Source organism: Taudactylus pleione, unplaced genomic scaffold, assembly GCF_031769625.1.
Source record: "Taudactylus pleione unplaced genomic scaffold, aTauple2 ptg000834l, whole genome shotgun sequence".
NCBI classification, from domain to species: domain Eukaryota; kingdom Metazoa; phylum Chordata; class Amphibia; order Anura; family Myobatrachidae; genus Taudactylus; species Taudactylus pleione.
The window spans coordinates 645329-662384 of record NW_028285236.1 but is presented as its reverse complement, the minus strand read 5'-3'; the positions used below and the strand labels follow the sequence as shown (position 1 = coordinate 662384).

General features: G+C 50.1%; 1 protein-coding gene across 1 annotated transcript; it reads left to right on the top strand.

Annotated features, from left to right (window-relative positions):
- The first annotated feature begins 3385 nt into the window (after positions 1-3385).
- On the top strand, positions 3386-16746 carry LOC148474544 (zinc-binding protein A33-like). Its single transcript, XM_088458452.1, has 6 exons — positions 3386-4791; positions 5012-5107; positions 8203-8436; positions 10429-10451; positions 10534-10664; positions 15921-16746. Exons 1-6 carry the CDS (start codon positions 4441-4443, stop codon positions 16463-16465), a joined length of 1380 nt encoding a protein of 459 aa, XP_088314578.1. The 5' UTR covers positions 3386-4440; the 3' UTR covers positions 16466-16746.
- The last annotated feature ends 310 nt before the right edge of the window (positions 16747-17056 follow it).

The window sequence follows — 17056 nt, the reverse complement described above, 5'->3', positions numbered from 1 at the left end:
TGTGAGTGTAGGTAGGTAGATGGGTGTGAGAGTGATTGGTTAGTGACGGTGTGAGTGTAGGTAGGTAGATTGGTGTGAGGGTGATTGGTTAGTGACGGTGTGAGTGTAGGTAGATGGGTGTGAGGGTGATTGGTTAGTGACTGTGTGAGTGTAGGTAGATGGGTGTGAGAGTGATTGGTTAGTGATGGTGTGAGTGTAGGTAGGTAGATGGGTGTGAGGGTGATTGGTTAGTGATGGTGTGAGTGTAGGTTGTAGATGGGTGTGAGGGTGATTGGTTAGTGATGGTGTGAGTGTAGGTAGGTAGATAGGTGTGAGGGTGATTGGTTAGTGATTGTGTGAGTGTAGGTAGATGGGTGTGAGGGTGATTGGTTAGTGATGGTGTGAGTGTAGGTAGGTAGATTGGTGTGAGTGTGATTGGTTAGTGACTGTGTGAGTGTAGGTAGATGGGTGTGAGAGTGATTGGTTAGTGACGGTGTGAGTGTAGGTAGGTAGATGGGTGTGAGGGTGATTGGTAAGTGAGTGTAGGTAGGTAGATGGGTGTGAGGGTGATTGGTTAGTGACTGTGTGAGTGTAGGTAGATGGGTGTAAGAGTGATTGGTTAGTGATGGTGATAGTGTAGGTAGGTAGATGGGTGTGATGGTGATTGGTGAAGCTGTGAGTGGGGAGGTAGGAGGTATTTGTACCTCTCTCATGCACTAACCACCCTCAGTCACTCCCCCTGCAGCCGCTCAGCCATGTTGGAGGACTAGTAAATGTCAGTAGGCTGAGTCTAATGTGTCCTGTTCTATTTCTCATAGGTTCCCAGACTTCTAATATCCTTCCTGTAGGTTATAGAAGTGATGCCAGTATACGCCCTAATATACTGCAATGACTGCATCCCTGATATGATGGGTAATTCCATCCCCTGATGTACAGTATTAGCCTAGGAGAGTCATGTCTGTGGTGTTATATCTCTATGTGGTCACACAAATCCAATTATCCCTTATGTAACATTTTACGTCATTGTACATTGTGTAGTGTTCCCCCCGGGGTATATGACGTAGGCTGGCTACCAGGCATTATGTATGGGCTGGCTTATTACATACTGAATCCTGAGTACATGGCCCTGCTCCAGAGAAGGACGCAGAGCAGATTGTCGCTGAGCGATGTATAAATATGGTATTGGAGCAGGAGGCGTCTGCTGTCAGCATCTGCAATCTGAGGGCTGCATCTGAAGACGCAGCATTGGATCAACATGGTGACCATCGACCCGCTTGCTAGGTTGACATGGTCAAAAAGTCAACAGAAATGGCCGACACACAGTTTTTCAGGATATTTAGGATGATCTCTGGCGTAGGGTTAGGGTTAGACACTAGGGGGAGGATTAGAGTTAAAACAGCAAAAAAAAAAAGTCGACCATGTTGACCTTTTGATCCTGTCGACCATTTGGTGTCTATATATTATACCACACCCCACTGCATGCGGTCTCTGCCCCCCCCCCCCCCCCCCCACACACACACACACACACAGCGGTCTATACACACACACTATCACTGCCTGTGGTCTATAAACACACTATCACTGCCTGTGGTCTTCCCCCCCCACTCTCCCCCATGCCATTGTCTGTGGTCTCTCTTCCCCCCCACGCCACTGTCTGTGGTCTCCCCCTACTCGCTCCGTGTCTGTGGTCTCTCCCTACTCGCTCCGTGTCTGTGGTCTCTCCCCCATGCCGCTGTCTGTGGTCTCTCCCCCATGCCGCTGTCTGTGGTCTCTCCCCCATGCCACTGTCTGTGGTCTCTCCCCCATGCCACTGTCTATGATCTCCCCCCACTCTCTCCGTGTCTGTGATCTCCCCCCACTCTCTCCGTGTCTGTGATCTCCCCCCACTCTTCACATGCTGCTGTCTGTGATCTCCCCCCACTCTCTCCGTGTCTGTGGTCTCCCCCCACTCTCCCCCATGCCGCTGTCTGTGATCTCCCCCCACTCTCTCCGTGTCTGTGGTCTCCCCCCACTCTCCCCCATGCCGCTGTCTATGATCTCTCCCCACTCCCCATGTCTGTGATCTCCCCCTACTCTGCACATGCTGCTGTCTGTGGTCTCCCCCCACTATCTCCGTGTCTGTGGTCTCCCACCACTCTCTCCATGTCTGTGGTCTCCCCCCACTCTCCCCCATGCCACTGTCTATGATCTCCCCCAACTCCCCATGTCTGTGATCTCCCCCTACTCTGCACATGCTGCTGTCTGTGGTCTCCCCCCACTCTCTCCGTGTCTGTGGTCTCCCCCCACTCTCTCCGTGTCTGTGATCTCCCCCCACTCTCTCGGTGTCTGTGATCTCCCCCTACTCTCTCCGTGTCTGTGGTCTCCCCCCACTCTCTCGGTGTCTGTGATCTCCCCCCACTCTCCGTGTCTGTGATCTCCCCCTACTCTCTCCGTGTCTGTGATCTCCCCCTACTCTCTCCGTGTCTGTGATCTCCCCCTACTCTCTCCGTGTCTGTGATCTCCCCCCACTCTCTCCGTGTCTGTGATCTCCCCCCACTCTTCACATGCTGCTGTCTGTGATCTCCCCCCACTCTCCCCCATGCCGCTGTCTGTGATCTCCCCCCACTCTCTCCGTGTCTGTGGTCTCCCCCCACTCTCCCCCATGCCGCTGTCTATGATCTCCCCCCACTCCCCATGTCTGTGATCTCCCCCTACTCTGCACATGCTGCTGTCTGTGGTCTCCCCCCACTATCTCCGTGTCTGTGGTCTCCCACCACTCTCTCCATGTCTGTGGTCTCCCCCCACTCTCCCCCATGCCACTGTCTATGATCTCCCCCCACTCCCCATGTCTGTGATCTCCCCCTACTCTGCACATGCTGCTGTCTGTGGTCTCCCCCCCACTCTCTCCGTGTCTGTGGTCTCCCCCCACTCTCTCCGTGTCTGTGGTCTCCCCCCACTCTCTCCGTGTCTGTGGTCTCCCCCCACTCTCTTGGTGCCTGTGATCTCCCCCCACTCTGTCTCCCCCCACTCTCTCCGTGTCTGTGGTCTCCCCCCACTCTCTCCGTGTCTGTGGTCTCCCCCCACACTCTCGGTGTCTGTGGTCTCCCCCCACACTCTCGGTGTCTGTGATCTCCCGCCACACTCTCGGTGTCTGTGATCTCCCCCCACTCTCTCGGTGTCTGTGATCTCCCCCCACTCTCTCGGTGTCTGTGATCTCCCCCACTCTCTCGGTGTCTGTGATCTCCCCCCACTCTCTCGGTGTCTGTGATCTCCCCCCCCCACTCTCCGTGTCTGTGATCTCCCCCCACTCTCCCCCATGCCACTGTCTGTGATCTCCCCCCACTCTCTCTGTGTCTGTGATCTCCCCCCACTCTCCCCCATGCCACTGTCTGTGATCTCCCCCCACTCTCTCTGTGTCTGTGATCTCCCCCCCACTCTCTCGCTGTCTGTGGTCTCTCCCCATGTGACAGTCTGTTTCCCCCCTGTCAGTGGTGTCATTGTCTATAACCTGGGCTCTCTGCGCTGTCTCTCCCACCTCTCAGCTCTCCTCCTGTCTGACACTTCCCTCCCTCCTGTCAGTGTGTCCTCACCCTCCGTCTGGCGCTATGTATCACAGACATGTTAATATTCAACCCCCATATTTCCTTGTCAGACTCCCAGTTCTTTCCAGGCACCCCCCCTCCTGCCCACTCCTCGCCCCCTCTCTCCTCCACTCGCCCCCCTCCTCTCCTCTGATCCTTCCACCAGCTCTGGCCCAATCATCTCTGTATCAGAGCCCCCAGCTCCCCCCTTCTGTTACGCTGCTCCCTCCCCCTCCCCTCGCCTCTTCCTCCATCCCCATTAACAAGAGACATTAACCCCTAATCTTCCATCCTGCGTGACACAATGTGACAGCACACTGATCAGTCTGCAGGGCTGGGCTCAGGAGCTTGCCATCCAGTCTGTGCTGACACATCAATGCAGTCAGCTCCAGCCTTCCCCCCTCCCCTCTCCTCCCCACCATGCTTTGTTTGCATCTCCCCCCTCCTCTTCTCCAGCCCCCCCTCCCTCTCTGCCCCTGTTATTGTGTTCACTCCCCCCTCCCCCCTCCTCTTTTCCCCCTCCCCCCATCCTCCTCCCTTTTCCCTCCCTCCTGCAGCTCAGAGACAGACGCATGAGGCCGGGAGGAAATAGGGGCGAGAGGGACACCCAGGAAGAGAATAGGGGTCAGGGAGAGAAAAAAGAGACGGTTAGGGCTAAGGGGCATAATTAAGAGACAGAGGGGTCAGAGTGAGAGACAGTCAGGGTGCCACTGGCTGGGAGACAGCAGCAAGGCTATTAGAGGTAGGAGAGGCATAGGGGAAAGAAGAAAGAGACAGGTTGTTTAGACTGACCACAGGGTGAGTTAGGCCTCAGAGCCACTGATAGACAGCCTGAGGTCACGTGGTACAGGTGAGAGAGACAGCCAGCCGTCTGTGCGCACAGGAGGGTGAGACGTCAGCCATGGCTACCAGCCCTACGCCGCTGCCACTGCTGCCCTCCCTGAGCTGCGCCATGTGCCGCGACGTGCCGCGTGAGCCCGTCACCATGTCCTGCGGCCACTGTCTATGCAGGGGATGCCTGGAGCGATCGTGGAGGGGCCAGGAGACTTACCCGTCATGCCCCAAATGCCGCCCACCCCCGGTGCAGTCCCCAGACGGGGTGCAGAGGGGCCTGTGCGCAGAACACGGCGAGAAGGTGCAGCTGTTCTCCACGCAGGACGGCCGGCTCCTGTGCGCCCGCTGCAGGAGGTCCGCGGAGCAGCACCCCACCCACACTCTGATCCCTATACAGGAGGCTGTGGGGGGCTACAAGGTGAGAGGACGTCTTATATGCCATACACACACGCAGGGACGCAGGCCTGCAGCACGCTAACGTGTGAGTGAGACAGACAAAGGACTGGCTGCAGGTCATAGGTCATATGAATACAGCATGCTCTGCAAACCCAGTGTTACCGGCACTACACGCACACACACACACACACGTGTCTGCAGGTGGTTACTATGTCCCTTCTAATGCCTCTCTTCTCCCCCAGGATGAGCTCATGTCAGCCATCGCCCCTCTGGAGACCCGCCTGAAGGAGCTTCAGCAGATGCAGTGCGCGCAGGAGCAGATGATTGCCCAGCACAGGGTATGTTGCCAAACCTCCGGTGGGCGGGGTGATCTGTAGCTTTATGAAGGGGACCACGGGGGGCTGCGGGGTACAGCTGAAAGCCCCCCTCCGTTATTAGAGATTGGGGGCAGTGAGGGCATACACCAAACTCCCCTCACGTACTGGAGCAGGGTGATGAAACCTGTTCTGCAGGTAATAGTACAGGATCAGTGCTGCAGTTCACACCACCCAATCAAACGTTGGGTTTCATTCTCTAATCTGCATAAGGGAAGTAATTTGTAATCTGATTGGATGCTGTGGGCAATGCCAAGTGTTCTGCACCTGCCTACCATTTACAGGTCGTAGTGTGTAAATCGCCCGCCCAGTTGAGCTGTCGATCACCGCCGGGTCCCCGCAGCACGTGTACGGGCGATCGGCCGTACACCCCAGCAGATGACCAATATATATCTCGGATATATCGGCCGTCTGCCGTGCTGCGCAGCAGATTGGATATGTCTGTGAATAACGTCATTCACAGACCTATCCGCTATACACCCCCTCCCCCCACATAGTGCTGCATGGGATCGAACATCGCATCACCACATCTTATGTGCAGCATGTAAGATCTGGGGGTGCGTTATACAATCCCACAGGAGCGCGCACTGACCGATATCATGCCCGCACACGGTACGATATAGCAGTGATATCGTACCAATCCGTCGAATCGGCTACTATATCGCACCGTGTAGGGCAGTGTTGGCTAACCTTGACACTCCAGCTGTTGTGGAACTATATATCCAGCATGCCCTGCCACAGTTTTAGCATGCCCTAATAGCAAAAATGTAGCAGTGCATGCTGGGTTATGTAGTTCCATAACAGCTGGAGTGTCAAGGTTAGCCAACACTGGTGTATGGGCACCTTAAAGCTGAGTACACAATTACTAGTCCTAAAATGCAATCTTTGCTTATGTGATCTATCCAGTACTATAAGTCACACCCTGTATGTATGTATGTATGTATGTATGTATGTATGTATATGTATGTATGTATGTAATATGCACCAGTGTCAGACTCAGGTACAGTGTTGATGGGGGAGATATCGTCCTGGGCACATCAGACTTCCCAACATTAACCCCGCTGCACCTTACATGCTTTAGGGCATGGGTGACCAACGAATCAGAGACTAGGGATTACATTTACTAAAGTGCCGGTCTTTAGAAGTGATGTTGCCCATAGCAACCAATCAGATTTTAGCTATTATCTTCTAGAAGGTGCTAAATAAATGTTACGTAGAATCTGATTGGTTGCTATGGACAACATCTACACTTCTAATAACTCTCACTTTACACCCATTGGTGTAAAAACCTATTTATAGATACCGCAAAGAATCCATTTATGTTTCTATAGGTGTGTAAATATACATATATACAGTATAAACACAGTTACCCCATATGCCCCCTACATGGCTTCTCGCACTTCTCCCACTTATCCCTACATCTGGAGCCTGCAGAGGAGGGAGAGCACCCGCCCCCCCCTCCTCCTCCTCTCCCCCCCCCCCCCCCCCCCGGGTGTGTGTTGTGCACAGAAGGGTCACATGACACAAGTTAGTTGCTCCCAGTCCTATTATTCATTATTACACAGCAGGGATCACTGTAAATCAGATTGGGCACAGCTGACCTGGGACTGATAAGCTGCCATGCTCCTACCCACGGCACTAACGCCCGGGGCACCGCACTTCTGCTTATGGCCAGGATCCACAATTACAAGTGTAAGGATCAATTGATCCCCATCAAGAACTCTTTGTCTATACCCATTGGACGGATCCTGGATACTACCCATCTCAGGTCCACCCAGTGAGTGTAGCTGAAGCGTAGTTGATAGGTATGAGTGAGGTGAGGGTTTGTACACGCGTGCGTATGGGTCCTATGTTACTTGATGTTACCAGTTATTTAGCTATATTGCTAAGGTATACGGAGTAAGGGAAGTGAGCGTCCTTATGTCTGGCTGCGATCGCAATGTGAATGCAGACATTTAAATATCACCGCTGATATCGGCAACTGCGCTGCGTGCGTATCAGCAGAATAGCGATCCGTAGGGAAGGCCCTGAGTCCTCAGGCTGCGTATGACATCGCAGTGGCTAATTTATACACACCCCTGCAACAGCGTCCAAACGCACTGGGAAGTCTGCGTTTCGCTGACCACCCCCCCCCATCACCTTCCACAAATGGCACTTCCTGTCAGTCACTCCTGCGATGTTCCTGCATAGTCACTGCGGTAGTGAATCAGTCCCTTGTACACTATAAGCGAACTAAGACGCACAGTTGAGGAAATAGTGCGCCGCATGGGAATCGCGACAGGCGTTTTGCACCATATGGAGCAAACGGGATAGGTGGGAAAAATCTGTATGGTACCAGGTTCATCACACCCACATTAGGCCGTACACTCCGGGACTACTTAGCACAATATATGGGTCTAGGAAGGGCTTAGGGCAGGGAACCTTTTTTTTCTGCCGAGGCCCATTTTGATATATATAACATTGTTTGCGGGCCTGGTGCAGGCCACGCCCCCATCCGTGTGATGTCACACAGGGGCGGGGCCACAATCGCCGGTGATTACAGCAATGCCCGGAGCATCCTAAGGATGCTCCAGGGAGCTGTAAGGGCAGCAGTGTGACCATTTGAAGTGTCCTAAGGACGCCCCAGGCGGCAGTGCTGAATAGATTCTGGTTGCGGGGTGCCATTCTAGGCCCCCGGCTAGCCAGATGAGGCTAGCAGAAAAAAGCTCAGAGGGCCAGACCAAATGATTCCGGGGGCCTTTTACGGCCCCTGGGCCTGAGGTTCCCCATCCCTGGCTTAGGGTAACCCACTCATTACCCTGGGTACCACAATTTTTGCATCAGCAGATGAAACCTGGAAGTGTGTCTGGTGATTACCTGGGCACAGCAGCATGCCCCAGTGTCACCCATGCAGATCAGCCACTGTATTTGGCAGCTTGGTGTACTGGCAGAGCATGCCGGCACCTGTAGATTAGCAGCGCCAGTTCCCGGGAGCAGATGAGAGACTAATGCTGTCAGAGTAATGCAGAGCATTTATTCATTGCATTATGAAGATGGGTAACGTGTTATTTGCATGGCAGGGAAACCTCCTGAACACTAAGCACCACGTCAGCCTGGAGTTTGAGAAGCTGCACCAGTACCTGCGAGAGAGGGAGGAGAGGCTGCTGCGGGAGCTCCAGCAGGAAGGAGATCTGATCCTGGCTGAAATGGAGGAAAGTCTCAATAAGATCAAGCAGAACTGTCAGGGCATCCTACAGACCATCAGCAGCACCCAACCCCGGCTGTATGAGCAGGACCCCGTCTCCTTCCTCACTGTGAGTATATATAGAGAGACAGGCACATGTATCCGCCAATGTTTCCCCATTTTATAAGAAATCATGGTAGTGTAATAGTGTTTCCTCATAGTAACAGAAATTATGGTAGGGTAATAGTGTTTCCTCATAGTAACAGAAGTCATGGTAGGATAATAGTGTTTCCTCATAGTAACAGAAATTATGGTAGGCTAATAGTGTTTCCTCATAGTAACCGAAGTCATGGTAGGGTAATAGTGTTTCCTCATAGTAACCGAAGTCATGGTAGGGTAATAGTGTTTCCTCATAGTCACAGAAATCATGGTAGGGTAATAGTGTTTCCTCATAGTCACAGAAATCATGGTAGGGTAATAGTGTTTCCTCATAGTCACAGAAATCATGGTAGGGTAATAGTGTTTCCTCATAGTAACAGAAATCATGGTAGGGTAATAGTGTTTCCTCATAGTAACAGAAATCATGGTAGGGTAATAGTGTTTCCTCATAGTCACAGAAATCATGGTAGGGTAATAGTGTTTCCTCATAGTCACAGAAATCATGGTAGGGTAATAGTGTTTCCTCATAGTAACAGAAATCATGGCAGGGTAATAGTGTTTCCTCATAGTCACAGAAATCATGGTAGGGTAATAGTGTTTCCTCATAGTCACAGAAATCATGGTAGGGTAATAGTGTTTCCTCATAGTCACAGAAATCATGGTAGGGTAATAGTGTTTCCTCATAGTCACAGAAATCATGGTAGGGTAATAGTGTTTCCTCATAGTAACAGAAATAATGGTAGGGTAATAGTGTTTCCTCATAGTAACAGAAATCATGGCAGGGTAATAGTGTTTCCTCATAGTCACAGAAATCATGGTAGGGTAATAGTGTTTCCTCATAGTCACAGAAATCATGGCAGGGTAATAGTGTTTCCTCATAGTCACAGAAATCATGGTAGGGTAATAGTGTTTCCTCATAGTCACAGAAATCATGGTAGGGTAATAGTGTTTCCTCATAGTAACAGAAATAATGGTAGGGTAATAGTGTTTCCTCATAGTCACAGAAATCATGGTAGGGTAATAGTGTTTCCTCATAGTAACAGAAATCATGGTAGGGTAATAGTGTTTCCTCATAGTAACATAAATCATGATAGGCTAATAGTGTTTCCTCATAGTAACATAAATCATGATAGGGTGATAGTGTTTCCTCATAGTAACAGAAATAATGGTAGGGTAATAGTGTTTCCTCATAGTAACAGAAATCATGGCAGGGTAATAGTGTTTCCTCATAGTCATAAATCATGGTAGGGTAATAGTGTTTCCTCATAGTAACAGAAATCCTGAAGGAAAACAGTGTTTCCCCATTTTGGCTGCAATTCACGTCTACACAACATGCCCTTATTGTACATTGGCCGCGTCTGCACGCCCACGCCAGCTCTGCCCTAGCCCCTTGTGCATTTGTTGTATCTACGACAACTCCGCACGACCATGGTGTAGTGTGTACTGCTAATCTGTCCTTTACACACATAATCTCAAACCAACTCCCCCTGTTGTGCTTCACGTAAGATGGGACAATGCAATGTAAAGTGAGGTAACATTCCCAATACGATATATCAAGTCATCAAGCGATGGATTATGTAGTTTGCACTCGGACACAATATATTGCTGTATCATGTCGGACCATCGCTAGATCATCATGTGTCATACAGAGCATCATATTAGGTTGCGACTGAATAAAGAGGTGCAGTGTGAATAGATGTGGCTCGAGCACTAAATAAAAAGTGCGAGTTGCAGACGATGACAAAGCCACATTGAGTTTAGGCCCAAAGCCTTTTCTACGTTGCCCCTTGAAGAGCCCTGCGTTGGGCATTTGCCTGGACTCCCTTTGTGGTCCCTGTCGGCCATGATGACTGTGAATCTGAGCAGCACCATATCATGTACATAGGTGATGCATCTGTGTTCTAGCTGTGTGAGTGGCTGCGTCACTGCGACCTTCTAATCCGTGTGTCTGTCTGTTTTACAGGACATAAAGTCCTGCATGGACATGTAAGTATCCGCTGGTTACTATGGGCCAGGGCTGTGCGTGTGATGACCGCAGGAGGGTGACCTTGTTCTCTTCTCTCCCCAGCTGCTATGGGGGTTACAGAGACGGCTTTCCGGCCCAAAATGTGGTGGCTCCCAGGGACTTTGGCTATGGGGGAGTGAAGGATCTGATCCAGTATACAGCCTGGAAGGACATGAAATCTTACATCACTCCTGGTGAGCAGGCAGTGAGGAACCGGGGTCCCCTGTAAATGTCTATCTACTCTTACATGTATCGTTTGTGTGTCCTATGTCTAATCTGTGTCACCTTATCCCCTGTACCTCTGTCTTATCCCCTCTACCTCTGTCTTATCCCAGTCATCTTATCCCCTCTATCTCTGTCTTATCCCAGTCACCTCATTCCCTCTACCTCTGTCTTATCCCCTCTACCTCTGTCTTATCCCAGTCATCTTATCCCCTCTATCTCTGTCTTATCCCAGTCACTTTATCCCCTCTACCTCTCTTATCCCCTCTACCTCTGTCTTATCCCCTCTACCTCTGTCTTATCCCCCCTACCTCTGTCTTATCCCCTCTACCTCTGTCTTATCCCCTCTACCTCTGTCTTATCCCCTCTACCTCTGTCTTATCCCCTCTACCTCTGTCTTATCCCCTCTACCTCTGTCTAATCTGTGTCACCTTATCCCCTGTACTTCTGTCTTATCCCCTGTACTTTTGACTAATCTGTGTCACCTTATCCCCTGTACCTCTGTTTTATCCCAGTCATCTTATCCCCTCTATTTCTGTCATCCCCTCTACCACTGTCTTATCCCAGTCGTCTTATCCCCTCTACCACTGTCTTATCCCAGTCACCTTATCCCCTCTACTTCTGTCTTATCCCAGTCACCTTATCCCCTCTACCTCTGTCTTATCCCAGTCACTTTATCCCCTCTACCTCTGTCTTATCCCCTCTACCTCTGTCTTATCCCAGTCATCTTATCCCCTCTACCTCTGTCTTATCCCAGTCATCTTATCCCCTCTACCTCTGTCTTATCCCAGTCATCTTATCCCCTCTACCTCTGTCTTATCCCAGTCATCTTATCCCCTCTACCTCTGTCTTATCCCCTCTACCTCTGTCTTATCCCCTCTACCTCTGTATAATCTGTGTCACCTTATCCCCTGTACTTCTGTCTTATCCCAGTCACTTTATCCCCTCTACCTCTGTCTTATCCCCTCTACCTCTGTCTTATCCCCTCTACCTCTGTCTAATCCCCTGTACCACTGTCTTATCCCAGTCACCTTATCCCCTCTACCCCTGTCTTATCCCAGTCACCTTATCCCCTCTACCCCTGTCTTATCCCAGTCACCTTATCCCCTCTACTTCTGTCTTATCCCAGTCACCTTATCCCCTCTACCTTTGTCTTATCCCAGTCACTTTATCTCCTCTACCTCTGTCTTATCCCCTTTACCTCTGTCTTATCCCCTGTACCACTGTCTTATCCCAGTCACCTTATCCCCTCTACCCCTGTCTTATCCCAGTCACCTTATCCCCTCTACCCCTGTCTTATCCCAGTCACCTTATCCCCTCTACTTCTGTCTTATCCCAGTCACCTTATCCCCTCTACCTTTGTCTTATCCCAGTCACTTTATCTCCTCTACCTCTGTCTTATCCCCTCTACCTCTGTCTTATCCCCTTTACCTCTGTCTTATCCCCTGTACCACTGTCTTTTCCCAGTCACCTTATCCCCTCTACCTCTGTCTTATCCCAGTCACCTTATCCCCTCTACTTCTGTCTTATCCCAGTCACCTTATCCCCTCTACCCCTGTCTTATCCCAGTCACCTTATCCCCTCTACCTCTGTCTTATCCCAGGCACCTTATCCCCTCTACCTCTGTCTTATCCCAGTCACCTTATCTCCTCTACCTCTGTCTTATCCCCTCTACCTCTGTCTTATCCCCTCTACCTCTGTCTTATCCCCTGTACCACTGTCTTATCCCAGTCACCTTATCCTCTCTACCTCTGTCTTATCCCAGTCACCTTATCCCCTCTGCCTCTGTCTTATCCCAGTCACCTTATCCCCTCTACCTCTGTCTTATCCCAGTCACCTTATCCCCTCTACCTCTGTCTTATCCCCTCTACCTCTGTCTTATCCCCTGTACCACTGTCTTATCCCAGTCACCTTATCCTCTCTACCTCTGTCTTATCCCAGTCACCTTATCCCCTCTGCCTCTGTCTTATCCCAGTCACCTTATCCCCTCTACCTCTGTCTTATCCCAGTCACCTTATCCCCTCTACCTCTGTCTTATCCCAGTCACCTTATCCCCTCTACCTCTGTCTTATCCCAGTCACTTTATCCCCTCTACTTCTGTCTTATCCCAGTCACCTTATCCCCTCTACCTTTGTCTTATCCCAGTCACCTTATCCCCTCTACCTCTGTCTTATCCCCTCTACCTCTGTCTTATCCCCTGTACCACTGTCTTATCCCAGTCACCTTATCCCCTCTACTTCTGTCTTATCCCAGTCACTTTATCCCCTCTACTTCTGTCTTATCCCAGTCACTTTATCCCCTCTACTTCTGTCTTATCCCAGTCACCTTATCCCCTCTACCTCTGTCTTATCCCCTCTACCTCTGTCTTATCCCCTCTACCTCTGTCTTATCCCAGTCACCTTATCCCCTCTACTTCTGTCTTATCCCAGTCACTTTATCCCCTCTACTTCTGTCTTATCCCTGTCACTTTATCCCCTCTACTTCTGTCTTATCCCAGTCACTTTATCCCCTCTACTTCTGTCTTATCCCTGTCACTTTATCCCCTCTACTTCTGTCTTATCCCAGTCACCTTATCCCCTCTACCTCTGTCTTATCCCCTCTACCTCTGTCTTATCCCCTCTACCTCTGTCTTATCCCCTGTACCACTGTCTTTTCCCAGTCACCTTATCCCTTCTACTTCTGTCTTATCCCAGTCACTTTATCCCCTCTACCTCTGTCTTATCCCCTCTACCTCTGTCTTATCCCCTCTACCTCTGTCTTATCCCAGTCACCTTATCCCTTCTACTTCTGTCTTATCCCAGTCACTTTATCCCCTCTACCTCTGTCTTATCCCCTCTACCTCTGTCTTATCCCCTGTACCACTGTCTTATCCCAGTCACTTTATCCCCTCTACCTCTCTTATCCCCTGTACCTCTGTCTTATCCCCTCTACCTCTGTCTTATCCCCTCTACCTCTGTCTTATCCCAGTCACTTTATCCCCTCTACCTCTGTCTTATCCCCTCTACCTCTGTCTTATCCCAGTCATCTTATCTCCTCTACCTCTGTCTTATCCCATTCACTTTATCCCCTCTACTTCTGTCTTATCCCAGTCACTTTATCCCCTCTACTTCTGTCTTATCCCAGTCACTTTATCCCCTCTACTTCTGTCTTATCCCAGTCACCTTATCCCCTCTACATCTGTCTTATCCCAGTCACCTTATCCCAGTCACTTTATCCCCTCTACTTCTGTCTTATCCCAGTCACCTTATCCCCTCTTATCCCAGTCACCTTATCCCCTCTACCTCTGTCTTATCCCCTCTACCTCTGTCTTATCCCCTGTACCACTGTCTTATCCCAGTCACCTTATCCCCTCTACCCCTGTCTTATCCCAGTCACCTTATCCCCTCTACCCCTGTCTTATCCCAGTCACCTTATCCCCTCTACTTCTGTCTTATCCCAGTCACCTTATCCCCTCTACCTTTGTCTTATCCCAGTCACTTTATCTCTTCTACCTCTGTCTTATCCCCTCTACCTCTGTCTTATCCCTTTTACCTCTGTCTTATCCCCTGTACCACTGTCTTATCCCAGTCACCTTATCCCCTCTACCCCTGTCTTATCCCAGTCACCTTATCCCCTCTACCCCTGTCTTATCCCAGTCACCTTATCCCCTCTACTTCTGTCTTATCCCAGTCACCTTATCCCCTCTACCTTTGTCTTATCCCAGTCACTTTATCTCCTCTACCTCTGTCTTATCCCCTTTACCTCTGTCTTATCCCCTTTACCTCTGTCTTATCCCCTTTACCTCTGTCTTATCCCCTGTACCACTGTCTTTTCCCAGTCACCTTATCCCCTCTACCTCTGTCTTATCCCAGTCACCTTATCCCCTCTACTTCTGTCTTATCCCAGTCACCTTATCCCCTCTACCCCTGTCTTATCCCAGTCACCTTATCCCCTCTACCTCTGTCTTATCCCAGTCACCTTATCCCCTCTACTTCTGTCTTATCCCAGTCACCTTATCCCCTCTACCTTTGTCTTATCCCCTCTACCTCTGTCTTATCCCAGTCATCTTATCCCCTCTATCTCTGTCTTATCCCAGTCACCTTATCCCCTCTACCTCTGTCTTATCCCAGTCACTTTATCCCCTCTACTTCTGTCTTATCCCAGTCACCTTATCCCCTCTACCTTTGTCTTATCCCAGTCACCTTATCCCCTCTACCTCTGTCTTATCCCCTCTACCTCTGTCTTATCCCCTGTACCACTGTCTTATCCCAGTCACCTTATCCCCTCTACTTCTGTCTTATCCCAGTCACTTTATCCCCTCTACCTCTGTCTTATCCCAGTCACCTTATCCCCTCTGCCTCTGTCTTATCCCAGTCACCTTATCCCCTCTGCCTCTGTCTTATCCCAGTCACCTTATCCCCTCTACCTCTGTCTTATCCCAGTCACCTTATCCCCTCTACCTCTGTCTTATCCCAGTCACCTTATCCCCTCTACCTCTGTCTTATCCCAGTCACTTTATCCCCTCTACTTCTGTCTTATCCCAGTCACCTTATCCCCTCTACCTTTGTCTTATCCCAGTCACCTTATCCCCTCTACCTCTGTCTTATCCCCTCTACCTCTGTCTTATCCCCTGTACCACTGTCTTATCCCAGTCACTTTATCCCCTCTACTTCTGTCTTATCCCAGTCACTTTATCCCCTCTACTTCTCTCTTATCCCAGTCACTTTATCCCCTCTACTTCTGTCTTATCCCAGTCACCTTATCCCCTCTACCTCTGTCTTATCCCCTCTACCTCTGTCTTATCCCAGTCACCTTATCCCCTCTACTTCTGTCTTATCCCAGTCACTTTATCCCCTCTACTTCTGTCTTATCCCTGTCACTTTATCCCCTCTACTTCTGTCTTATCCCAGTCACTTTATCCCCTCTACTTCTGTCTTATCCCAGTCATCTTATCCCCTCTACCTCTGGCTAATCTGAGCCTTGTTGAAGACATCTGGAATCGGTGTAACCATGTCACTGTCGCCTATACGTTTCCTTATCCATGTAACCATATCATCATATTCACCTTATCTGTCAGTCTGACTGTTACCCGGTCATGTACAGCGTACGTATATTCTGTTCTATGTATAATACAATGCTGAATGGCATTTCTATCTGTCATAGTCAGGAAACCTTGTTGATTAGATGTCGCCCTCGCTATCATGCGCACTTTGTCATTCACTGCTATTAAATGCTTATAACTTTTCCAGCCTTACCCAATATTATCATGGATCCCAGCACCGCTCACCTGAACTTGGTCCTGTCTGAAGACCTGACCTGTGTCAGGTACAGCGACACCAAACAGTCACTGCCGGAAAACCCGCGCCGTTTTGACTACTGCTGCTGTGTCCTCGGCACTGAGGGATTCTCCTCCGGGCGGCATTACTGGGCGATTGACGTTGGCAACAAAACCAAGTGGAACCTGGGTGTGGCCAAGGAGTCGGTGAATAGGCGAGGCGGAATCACCCTCTCTCCGGAGAACGGCTTCTGGATACTCTGGCTGAGGAACGGGCACGAGTTCAAAGCCCTGGACGTCCCTTATCGAGCGCTCACCCTGAGGAGCAAACCACAAAGGGTGGGGATCTACCTAGACTATGAAGGCGGCCAGCTCACCTTCTACAACGCCGACGACATGTCTCACATCTACACCTTCGTCACCTCCTTCACCGAGACCATCTACCCCTATTTCTGCCCTTGCCTCAACGACTCCGGAAAGAACGGGGGGCCGCTGAAAGTCCTCCACCACACGCCATGAGGGGACGGTGGTACGGGTAATGAGGGACTGACCAGAGGGTTCATTCCACCCCAAATACTAGACCACTGTTGTTCAATGTCTTAGACGTCATCGGGAACATTCTGACATCTACTAAGTCTACTCCTGTCTCCTGTGTATTCTCCTACGGGCACATTTCATACTATTGACTTATTGGTATGTTCAGTGAATGCATTGAGAAAGTAGAGATGAAAGGAGCTCGTCTCATGTCATTATCTTACACGTAAATATCTCAATAAATATGTAACTGGATAAAGTAAGAAGCCTTATTTCTGGGTTGTCCTGCCATAGCTGTCACCCCTGTGCGGTCAGTCCGTTCCTCCGATGTCCCGGCCTCATTCTCCAAAGCTGCATTTCCTCTTAGGGGTATATTTACTAAAGTGCAGGTTTTTAGAAGTGGAGATGTTGCCTATAGCAACCGATCTTCTAGCTATTATCTTCTAGAAAGTGCTAGTTACATAATAAGTGGAATCTGGTTGCTATGGGCAACAACTCCACTTCTAAATACCCGCACTAAAGTAACTATACCCCTTAAAATGTGAATGTTTTTACATCCCTGTAATGGGTCCAGGT